At 39.1% G+C, this 12,261-nt stretch overlaps 1 protein-coding gene across 1 annotated transcript in view; it reads right to left on the reverse strand.

Annotated features, from left to right (window-relative positions):
• Positions 1-12,261, reverse strand: part of BAZ2B (bromodomain adjacent to zinc finger domain 2B) — a 111,225-nt gene that overhangs the window by 24,249 nt on the left and 74,715 nt on the right. The window contains exons 14-21 of the mRNA XM_059475756.1: positions 11,280-11,372; positions 11,103-11,164; positions 6,209-6,274; positions 5,402-5,467; positions 4,705-4,749; positions 4,416-4,448; positions 3,163-3,228; positions 660-800 (exon numbers count right to left, since the gene is read on the reverse strand). Coding sequence (XP_059331739.1) covers positions 660-800; positions 3,163-3,228; positions 4,416-4,448; positions 4,705-4,749; positions 5,402-5,467; positions 6,209-6,274; positions 11,103-11,164; positions 11,280-11,372 — 572 coding nt within the window. The remainder of the gene's footprint in view (positions 1-659; positions 801-3,162; positions 3,229-4,415; positions 4,449-4,704; positions 4,750-5,401; positions 5,468-6,208; positions 6,275-11,102; positions 11,165-11,279; positions 11,373-12,261) is intronic.

Here is a 12,261-nt window from a genome sequence, read left to right on the forward strand (position 1 = left end):
TCTGACCTACAGCATGACAATGCTGGAAGGTACAGGCAACCTTCCTTCCAAGGGGTACCCTGCACCCTTGCCCATTCAATGCTGAAACACATTTACGTGTTCACAAATTACACAAGGCAAGAGATTACAAAATACTTCCTTTTTGGCCAGGAGACATTGTAAAGATCTATTCTGAGCCAAATTACTGTAAAAGGAAGTGTAAAACTATTTAAGGGAAAATGGAAGGAACTTCTCTGGAACAGACTCTGACTCCAACCAACCTTCGTCAAGTTCTTACGGACAAAAACTAAGAAGTTGGAAGACTGGGAGAGTAATTCTTTTTGAGCAACAACTTGTAAGAGTTCTCTAGTAACTATATAGTGCCTGTGTACTGAGACATGATGCACATTCCTGGTGTAAAAATAGCTTGAGTAAAGAATTTTTAAAAAGCAATCACGCTTTTAGGAAGCAGGCCTCTTTTAAACAAAAAGCTTTTACATAAACATATGCTACTGTGTAGTGTTCTAGTATCTTGTATTTGTGTGTATTTCAAATAGCTCTCTAATTACCTCAATTAAAACTTGAATGATTTGAGTGTGAGTGCTAGAAGAAAGTTACTGACAGAATTATAAAATACAAAAACAAGAAGCAAGAAAGTAAGTCTACGTAGTTGTGATTACCTTCTGGTCTGCTAAGCACATATCTTCATTAGGCTTCTTTAGCTCCTTTGCCATTTCTAATTCCAATCTTCGCTGTTCCAGTTTACGTTCCTTATTTAATCTTTTTTCATCACGTTTCTCTTGCTTTAGCCGCTCTTTTTCCTTAAGAGAATTTAAAGGGAAAAAAATAAACCCCACATATTAAACTTACAAAGGAACAATCTAAGAATTTGAAGAACACTAGTTCTGTAACCTTAAGAATCGCCACATCAATTAAGGAACCTGCATTAGAGTAAAGGGGAGGGGAAAACTAGCACAAAATCACTGAATTTGTAAAGCAATCTAAGATTCACTTTTTTCTCTCCTGTCCACAGAAACACAGGTTTTAAGTATGTTTGCAAAGAAAAACTCTTTCAAGTACCATTTAAGAAAGATGACTGAGTGAAAATATGGCAAAAAATTGCCATGCAAGGCACCTGATTTTAAAGGCTCTGCTTACACCCCAGTATTGTTAATCTGCACCTGCTACAGCAGAAACCACTCAAGAAACCTCTCTGAACAATACATGGCTGAAAAAGTCCCATAATGCATAAACTAGGTATGAATGCCTTATAAAACACAACCAATCTTTTCAAACACAGGTAGCTTCTGGCCTTGAATTACCATACACTTTGCATGCAACCTGAAACTGAACATTTTGTCCTTTATGTCTTATAAAGAACACACACATTATCAAGTGAGAAGTCAAGCATCTACTGTCTCTTCAACACTCTCCACAGTGGAGTCACACCAATACTGCACCAACTCTGTAACATGCCAAGACAATGAACCTAGAGCTCCCATGGCCTTTCCCATCCCCAGTGCCAGGGTTTCTGCTGCCAATCCACTGTCCTGATGACACAACTGCCCACATACCACTGTGCAACCAATATCGAGTGTAAAATGTATGGAATCTGCCACACATCAGCACCACCTGTTCAGAGCACAGAACTGTGTGTATAAACAAACACACATATGTGCATGTGCCTCCACTCAAGAACCTGATACAATACAAAACTGAAGATGCTGCATGTGCTTTTCACCTGTGGACACAGAAGGGCTAAAGAACCAAGCTAAGACGCCTCCCATTACTCAGAACCACTCCCTACTATTCTATTAGTTTAAGAGGTCACTCTAGTCTCTTCCATTTACTACCACCATATTTTGCAACAATGAGAATATGGGCAATACTAAGTCAGGGCTCAGCTGCATTTGTAGGTCAGTATTAACCACTGACTTCTTTGTAGAGTTCTGGCAGGCCCCATGACTTTTTATTCTTCCTTTTGATTCTACATGGAGTATTATCAGACCACTATTGACAACTGTGGATAACCACTGTGAGTGCACAGAGATCATGACTTCTACTACTACAGTCTTTAGTGGAAAGCAAGATCAAATTTCATGTTACACACAAAGAACATATTTGGACCAGTAAATTTACACTGGCAGTAAAAATGCACTGACATTCAGAACTACCCATCTGCCCACTTGCTTGCTACCCTACAGCTGTGTAAGCACCCTCTGTACTGCCAACGCAGGCCCTCTTTATCTACCCTGAGTTCATAAGACACATCTTGTATTGAAAAATCCCAATGGACAAAATGGTTTATTGCCTTTTATCTTAGCCTATGTCAATGTCCCAAGGTCAGCTGGCATTGCTTACAACTTGTTTTTGCCAATTTGAAATGCTCTACAACAGAAGAAAATCAGAGATGTATATATGGATATTTATGTGTCCACACAGAAATTTATAGTTATGATTAAAACTGAAAACTTTAGGCTGTACTATATTTCATAAATCTATTTAAATATTACTTCTACTGGTTGAAATAAACACTGCTCTATATCTGTTAGAGTAAGAATATAATTGGAGCACTGGATCAGACTAAATGACCATTTAGCCTGGTATCCAGACTTCCAACAGTGGAATGGGTGCTTGGGGTATCATCTTCCCCTATTTCCTTGTAATGAAGTATTATTCAGTTTTTCTTGGGTTTGGTCAGTTGCATTTATTGAAATTTGCAAATACATCCTAGAAAGAAGTTTTGACAATTTCCTTAACAACTACTTGCTATAATGATGGCTATCTTACTTCAATATCCTCATTATCTGCACTTTATTTACAAAAGTTTAAGGATATAGACTTAAAAAAAAGGCCCAGGATACAGAAATACATAAATGTAAACCAAAAAGCAAATGAGTAATTGTGGGTTTTTTTGTATTTTACTTCTGTTTCTTCTCAAAAACATCCAGAACTCTCAAAACTGGGCCATCTGTGCCAATGTTCAACCATCTCTCTCCAAGTAAAAAAGTTTTTTAAGTTTGTACAGAATTTCCTGTATTCCAATTTGTGCCTAATGATTCTTGTCCTACTGCTGCAATGTACACAAATCAAATTATACATAATGTAAAAGGACATTGCTCTTCTACAGATGATTGCAGAACAAAACTATGAGAACTTCAAACTTTCAGAGTTAATACTCACTTCTGCTTTTTTACGTGCTTCCATGGCTTTCATAAGCATCATATGTTGTCTTCTCCGTTCTCGTTCCTATTGAAGCGGGTAATATTAGAGCAAAACTAAACCACATTTTCAAATCAGTAAAAAAGCAGAGTAACAAATTTAGCATTAATAGACAAGTCACAGTAAATACTAAATATAGGACAAGAATGGCCAAGTCTGTGCATGTTTTAGTTCAGGTTTAGAAAGCAAATACAAGAACAATCAAAAGCAAAAAGGTAAAGCAATGAACATGGAGACAGTGTAAATAAGAAGCATACAGATTTACTTATGGTCAGTTGTGATGCTCCTTCATAAGCTGGCAGAACAAAAAGCATAATGGTTGGCTGGAACAGGTCAGTTACCTTACATCTGCTATGATGGAACTTGCAATTTACTTCTTCAATAGCCAATTCAGCAGAAATTTTAAACTGGTTTTTTCAAACATTGCAAGTATTAACATTTTTCTAACCAAGCAACAAATTAACATGATTACTTTTATAAGCTCTAGATCAGTTTTAATCAAACCAGTAGTGGTGCATATACATATGCAACAACACTTGCATTTACTGATGCCTATCCCTCAGTAAATTATGTCAGTAGCTTCAAATACACTAAGGAGCAGTATTTTAAGGCACTAAGTACAGGGGATTTTCCTTCAGCTTAAGAGCTGAAGAGCAAATCTTGGCCCCAGTAAAGGCTATAGGAATTTTATCATCTAATTTAGTGAGGCTAAGATTACGTTCTAATATTTCATTGTATATTTATAACATTATGTATTTACCACCAACTGAAAGCTATTTCCTCAGTATCTTACAAGGGGAAGACATCACCCTGATTTCTAAAACAGGTTAATTCAAATGGTATTTAAAATGTCTGGACTCATTCCCAGTGAATGGGACAAGGCTTGCAAAAATCATCCAAGTGACCATCCTAGTGATTTTGCATCAATCCCTAATTTTATATACTAGTCAGATTTTTACTGGGACATCAGTAACATAGATCCCTGGTTAAAAACCACATTTAGTTATTGCCACATTCAATTTATACACATGTTCAAGACATGTTTTTCTTTCCTTAACAGACAAGACAAGCAGATGTATGCAATGCACTGTGCTGTAAAGCCATGCAGCAGTATGTAATATGACAGCAGCCAGTGCTACATTTTATGCATTGCTATGACAACCATATCACAACCAAATCACAATGCGGTGTTAGATGTACAAAAATAAACATACCCATACCATATCTAGTCTATGCCTCTCCAACTCCTGGTAGAAAGAGTTGGCACAACATTATGAAACAGAAATCACAAAGTCATAAAACCACTTTATAATCCCCCAAAAGACCCCAATACCAAAGCAAAGCAAAAAATCATAAGGCAAAAGAAAATCTGTGCAGGAATCAAACCCAGAAGTTTAAAAAGGGCATATTTTGAGGATTCTACCCCCCCCCCCCCCCTTCCAACTGAAAGTAGTAGCTGACAATTGGCATTCTGTCTGTTTGGTCAACCAAACTTATACCAACCTGGTGCTTCAGAAGAACGGCCTGCTGCCTTCTCATCTCTTTCTCCTTCAACAGAAGAACAGAAGTGTATTTTTTTAAAACATCAATAAAAATTTACTTACGACATTGCACAGTTCTACCACACTAAAACAGCACATCTGACTTAAATTCTAACTTACAGAGAAGTATACACAGCATACATGACAGTAAGTCTGGTGAGCTGGGAGTTCCATGTTAGAACACACCTAGAATGCCGAAGCAGCAACAGTACTTATATACACACACACAGACACTGTATTTTCCAGTATTTGTAAAAGAGTTCTGTAGTTTTGCATGCATTACAGCCTAGAAAATACTATGCTCGCCAAGAAACATCATTTTTTGATACAGTGTGCTTAAAAGAATATTGTGAATAATGTTACTGCAGAACATTTTGTTATGCCAACCATGGTATATGGTTGGCATATAAAGTACTGTCTCTGTATATCTGTGTGTGTATGCCGCAAACTCCTCTGCATATGCTTCATGGCTTTTTATAACGATACATACATGTCATTATTTGCTGTCTCTATGTACAGCTTCATTATCAATGAACAGCCTCCCAAATCTATTGCTTTTATACATCTACATACATTATGAATAATTATTTGAGTTGTGTTACATCACACTACAACATATAATAACACAGTTCTTGTTTTTGGAGCTCCTCTAAACTAACCTTTATTCGTTTTTCCGCTTCCAATAATTTGGCATTTGCTGCTTCTTCCTTCTTTTTCTTTTTTGCCTGTGCATGCAAAACAGGTCACACAACAGCACAATCACAACTTGAAAATAATCTGACTAGAAGCAAAGTTATGTGTCTTTAGAAGTTAAGAACATCATCACTTATTGTGTACATTGCAAGAAATCTGTGATGCAGCTTTCACGATCAATCAATTCACATTTCAGTTACTTTTAAAAAAATTCAACCAAAATTTCAATCAAAAAATTTCAACCAAAATTTCCCACTCAAAACTGTTTCACTCAAAACTGGCTATCTTAAGAAGGCAGGTAAACACAGAAACAGCGAAGAGATTACTATTAATTTTTATGTCAATGGAGACTTGAAAATTAGCAATCTATCTTTGCTACTACACTAGCAAACCTGTAGAGTATACTCTAATACAGCCATAGTATTTTTAAACCCACTGCATTTCATACAGAGCACACCCACAGCATTGTATTGTACATCCTACTACTGCAAACTTTTTCTCTAACTAAGGAATTGTTCTGCTGTTAAATTATGTACACACAAGACTATTCTGACAGAAAACCATGAGCCCAAGTGTGAATATTTGTAAGATTATGGATCACAGTTTATGGTGATCATTTAAGAAAAATAATTTAAGACACATATTTGAACTGGCCTTCAGAAATATGGTCATTAGAGCTGCTATATTTAGTTGCGCTTCTAACTACATGTGTGACTACTAAAATACATTTTAGAATGGCAATGGAAAAATAACATTTGAGCCATTATTTGTACCTCCAAAATTTGCTGAGCTCGAAGTTCTTTCTCCATCCTAATTTGCTGAATTCTCTTAATTTTTTCCTACAAGGGTAAGAAAGTTACTTCTTTAAAAAATATATATAAAGGAAACAATACTTTTTAAAAAAATACATATACTTTTACATACTATACTTTTTTATACATTTACTTTTACATTTTAAAAATGACAAAGTTTATACATACTTTTTTATTATTGACTTTCAGCCTTTTAGTCATGTGCCCATATGTTCAGAAATTTTACTAGTATTAGATGTCTGGGATAACCCTGAAGGAAACCACATCTAGTAATGCATGGGTGCTCATGTTTAAATTGTCAAAGTTTTTATTATTTTTTTAACACCTTCAAAAGGACCAGATTAATGACCAAGTAAGGAAACTAGAGTATTCCAATTCCAGCTGACAATGGTGAAGCTACTTAAGAATGAACAAAAGGGTGAGCTATGCCATGAAATACATGATGTTTTGAAGTGATCTCTTTGATCAAGAAATAGCAAGGTCTGTCCAAGCACTGAAGCTGTTTGTGCCTCAGTTCTTACAGCCTCTTTCAGGCCATTATGGTCCCACAGGCAGCACAGTGAGCTGAGCTCAGAAAAACCCAAAGCCCATGCTCTGTCAGCCAGGAACACTCACCCACATGCAACCTGGGTAACATGCTCAGCTAAGTACACTTCAGTTGATCCATATATTTAAAGCACTCAGGTAATTAATGCTAATTTTGGAAGCTTTAGTATGCAGTTTAGTGATGGAATTGTATACATGCTGTAACAAAAGAAGTAACTGGAACAGGAACCATGGGTACTACAACATATTTAAGCATGTTTCATCATGGTGAAAAAAAACTATCCAGTTATACACTCCACAGATGGATGCTGGGCAACCATATTCTAATATATCTTTCTTCATAAATTAATTCCTAAAATCTGAACCAAGTCTTATTACATTGATTGAAAAATGCAATCATTGCAAACACTGGAATCATTTCACACTACCTGTGCTGCATAGGTTTGTCTATTAAATTAGCTATTAAAAATTCATTAGCACATTATTTGCGATTATCTCAAAAGAGCTGACTGATCCACAGTGACTAGGAAGGACCATTTTGAAGAAAAGTGCATCCATCCAGCTGGACTTTCTGTAAAGTTTTAATAGCAAAATCCAGATCATGGAATAGCCCTGCAAGCTGGGGGAAGCCTGGACCAGAAGCTTGAAAAGAAGCTCAATGAGCTTCTCTGGAACAGCAGATGCTTTCCCAACAGCATGAGTAAAGCCCATCTGTACAGAATACATTGTTTTCTTGTGAGCTGGCCTTAGAATCTGAGAACAGGGATCACTCTAAAATTTTACTCTCTGGAGAACACAGTGACACATAGTGATACATACAATACAGTATATACATAGTGATGTATATACTTTATTGTAAAGTAACCAAAACCAAGCTCCTAAGAAAAGACAGTCTATAATATTTAACAGTAAAAGAGCAATGACAGATGAGAAAGATGTACTAAGTTTTCCGGCAAATAGAGCTGCTCCATGAAGTCTAAACTCCAGTTTATGAGCTCTGTAAACTGTTGAGAAGTCCAACACCGTACAACCTTATCAATAAAATTAACTCAAGAGGCCTTGCGCAGACCATGCTGAACTTTTTCCACATGAAGCTTCCATGTGAAGCTCACAGCATGGTCCTTAAATCTCTATTATTCCCCATTATACTTTAAATCAAAACAGTGCAAAAGTTGAAAGCATGTGCTACACCCTCTCACAGGATGACCAGGTTGGAAGAGACCTTCAATAGCATCGAGTCCAACCCAGCCCCAGCACCTCAAGCAAACCCTGGCACTGAGTGGCACATCCAGGTTTTGTTAAACACATCCAGGGATGGTGGCTGCACCCCTCCCCAGGCAGACCATTCCAGAACTTTATTGCCCTTTCTGTAAAAAACCTTCTCCTAATATCCAACCTATATTTCCCTCGGTGCAGCTTGAGACTGTGACCTCTGGCCTGGAGAAAGAGCCCAGCCCCAGCTGAGCACAGGCACCTTCCAGGAGCTGTGCAGAGTGATGGGGGCACCCCTGAGTCTCCTCCTCTCCAGGCTGAGCACCCCCAGCTCCCTCAGGGGTTCCTCACAGGGTTTGTGTTCCCAGCCCCTCTCCAGCATCGTTGCTCTCCTTTGGACATGCTCAAGCATCCCAACGTCCTTCCCAACCAGAGGGGCCAGACCTGGACACAGCACTCGAGGTTTGGCCTCACCAGTGCCGAGCACAGGGGCAGAATGACCTCCCTGCTCCTGCTGGCCACACCATTCCTGATTCCCTTCTTGGCCACCAGGGCACTCTGCTGGCCCATGTTCAGCAGGCTGTCAGCCAGTACCCCCAGGTCCCTTCCTGCCTGGACACTGTCCAGCCTCACCGTCCCCAGACTATAATGCTGCAGGGCGCTATTGTGGACAAAATGCAGGACTCTCAACTCCATTAAGGTCAGAGTTAAAACAAAACAAACTTTTCAGCAGAGATCAGAATAAAGAGTTGTATCAGAGAAGAAACTACTCTGCACATTGAAATAATGAATTTTATCAGGTTACACATCAAGAAGGAATATGATGATGACAAACAAGGTCTGGATTTGATACATTTGACAATTTAAAAATTTTTGCTCCCTGGACCCCTCGGAATGTAAGGACCACTTGAAAATCATAGTGTGCTACTTTTCTTTAACAAGTATGGGTTGCCTTGAGAAATGGACAGGTTGAAACTGTCATGATCTACAAAAGAGCAGACTGGCTGAGGCCGGGAGGGACATCTGAAGTCACCTTGTCCACATTCCCCTGCCCCAGAAGGGTCACCTAGAACCAGTTACCCAGACCACATCTAGGCTGCTGTTGAAAATCCACGTGGGAGGCTCCACAGCCTCTCTGGGCCACCTGCTCCAGTTCTCAGTTGTCATCTTTGGTGACAAACTGTTTCCCAATGTTCAGAAGGAACCTCCTGTCACTGGGTACTTCTGAGATAAGTCACCTCTTTGCAACCTCCCCTCAGGTACTTAGCAATATTAGCAAGATGTTCCTGGGCCTCCTCTTCTCCAGGCTGAACAGTCCCAGCTCTCAGCCTGTTCTAATGTAACTCATACATGGTAGAGTGACAGCTTCTAGCTCTACACCTACTACAATGAGCACTATCTTAAAAAAAGAAAAAAGCAAAATATTTAAACAGTTACCAACAAGAATTAATTATTATCTATTAAGGGAATATTTAAGGTAGCCTGAAGTAACACCAGTTCAGGTTTACTACTCAAAAAAAAAAAAAAAAAAAAAGAAGAATGTCAGGATTTAATACCTGGATTTCAAAAATGTGAAAGGGTTTAATATTTTCATTTTTTTTAACACTTCAAGATGTCATAAAATCATAGAGCATGCTGAGCTGGGAGGGACTCATCATGATCCTCGATCCAACTCCTGGCCCTGCCCAGACACCCCTGCAATCCCACCCTCTGCCTGGGAGCATTGTCCAAATGCTCCTGGAGCTCAGGCAGCCTTGGAGCTGTGGCCACTGCTCTGGCGAGCCTGCCCAGTGCCTGACCACCCTCTGGGTTGGTCAGCCTTTATTCGGATACCTAGCCTAAACCTCCTGACTCAGCTCCAGTAGTTCCCTCAAGTCCTGTCACTTGTCACAGAGAGCAGAGATCAGAGCTGCCCCTCCAGAGTATGTTGACCACCACAATTGAGTTTCCCTTCAGTCTCTTCCAGGCTAAACAGACCAACTCCCTCAGTCACTTCTCTTAAGGCTTCCCTTCCAGTCCCATCCCCAATCCTCACAGCCTTTTTTGGATAGCCTCTAATGGTTTACTGTCCTTTTTATATTGGGGTAGCCAAAGCTCTCCCCAGGACTCAAGGTGAGGCCACCCCAGTGCAGAGCAGAGTGGGACACAGCCCTTCCTTTCTGGCCAGCAAAGTTGGGCCTGATGCCCTCCAGGGCAAAGATATCCCTCCTGCGTGCCAGGGCACTGCTGACTGACACCACACTTGCCATCAGCCAGGGCTCCCAGATCCCTTCCTGCAGCTGCTCTTCAGCCCCTCATTTCCCAATTTATAAACACAACGAGGATTGTCATTATTGTATTTGAAAAAACTTATTTCTGTTGTCCCCCACAATTCTGGCAGCTTCAACTTCAATTGAGCTTTGACCACATGAATTTTCTCTCTACACTGGCAAGCAGCATCTCTGTCCTCTTCCCATGTCACTTACAGGAAAACCAATACTAGTACTTTTTCCAAGTGTTGGGATGCTGAGATCATATACAGACGTGGAGGGGATGTAGCATGTCCAGAGCAGAAGGGCAAGAGAACTGAGGAAGGGGCTGGAGCACCAAGAACAGCTGAGGGAGCTGGGAAAGGGGCTCAGCTTGGAAAAAAGGAGGCTCAGGGGGACCTTCTTGCTTTCTCAAACTCCCTGACAGGTGTGTGCAGCCAAGTGAGGGTCAGGCTCTGCTCCCTGGAACAAGAGACAGGACAAGAGGAAATGGCCTCACATAAAGGCAGGTTTAACTTGGATATTAGGTAACATTTCTTCATGGAAAGGGTTGTCTAGCTCTGCCACAGGCTAGAGGTGGAGTCACTGTCCCTAGCGGAATTTGAAAGATGTGTTGATGTGACACCTGGGGACATAGGTTAATGGTGGATTTAATGAAGTTCAGAATTTTAATATATTTACAATTTTAATACAGTAATTTTAATACACTGTGTGTGCTTTAAAACTAGATTTAAAACATACCCTTTGCAATCAGTATTCTTAGTAATTTACTAAATATCTGAAATACACCTTATTGAGTGATAATGAAAATATCATTAAAGAACTTATTTAGCAATTGCATAATTTACCTGTTGCTTCATTATCTTTATCTGCTCCTTTTGCTTTCGCTTTTCTTCAGCTGCCATAATAGCTAACAAACAAAAGCAAATAATATCAGCAGAACACGGCAAGAGACAGGTAATTTTTTATAAACACTTTTCAAAATAATCCCCTAGCATGCACAACCTTGCACAAGTAGTACTTACCTTGCTGTTTTTTTGCTTCTTTGGCAGCTCGTGCTTGTTCCTGCTTCTGAAGCTTTCTCAGTAGCTTTATTTGTGCTGCTTGCCTAGCTATTTCTGTTAGAAAAAGAATATATTAAGTCCATAAAAACAGTGCTGTCCAACAATAAAGATACAGTTCATGTTCCAGACATTTGTATGCCGTAAAGACAGCGCAAACAGAGGATTTGTTTTGCACACACTGGCGTCTACAAAATTTTTCTATGAACTACCATTAATGGCACATCATGTATCAGTAACCATGTGAACAGTGCAAATGATCATGGATACTTTCTATATAAAACAAATACTAGTTTCAGAGGAAAAAATTATTTAAGTGACAGAATCATACCAATTATGCTGGTTTATTTTAAAAACATTTTCCTCTTTCTTCTAAAGCAGAAAACATTTTTTTCAAAACTACTAAATCAGCATTTTATTCAGAAAGCATTGAATTAGTTTTCCTTACAAGTCACCTCATGTAATTATGTAATAATTTCTTAATGGAGCAAGAACACAGTCACCTGGGCCACATGCCTGTTTCCTGTGTCTACCTAAAGTCAGCCATTCTTATGCTAATAAGTAACCTCCTGAAGCATTCTACAACCCTGTGATAGCATTTCTGAAATTTGAATTAACTGTTTATGGACACACTCATAGAAGCCAACTGTAGGACAGATGTTTTGGAGGATGAATTTAGCTTCCTTTTCAAAGGACTGAGGTCCAGGACCTGCACGCTTGAACTCCCCAAAACACTGTCAGCTTCCTGAGCAGTAACTACAGAGTAAGCTTTTAGACACGTCTTTACGTATGCACTTCCTTCTTTAAAACCTATACTGATAAACCAGTTACTGGTTTATCAAAAAGTCTTCAATAACAGCACCTAACAAATACCTAAAATAAAATGCTGTATACTAATATCCTAGTGAGACAAATCACTCTTCTATAGGAAAAATATTAACTCTCT

This window comes from Ammospiza nelsoni, chromosome 7, assembly GCF_027579445.1.
Source record: "Ammospiza nelsoni isolate bAmmNel1 chromosome 7, bAmmNel1.pri, whole genome shotgun sequence".
Classification (NCBI taxonomy): Eukaryota; Metazoa; Chordata; class Aves; order Passeriformes; family Passerellidae; genus Ammospiza; species Ammospiza nelsoni.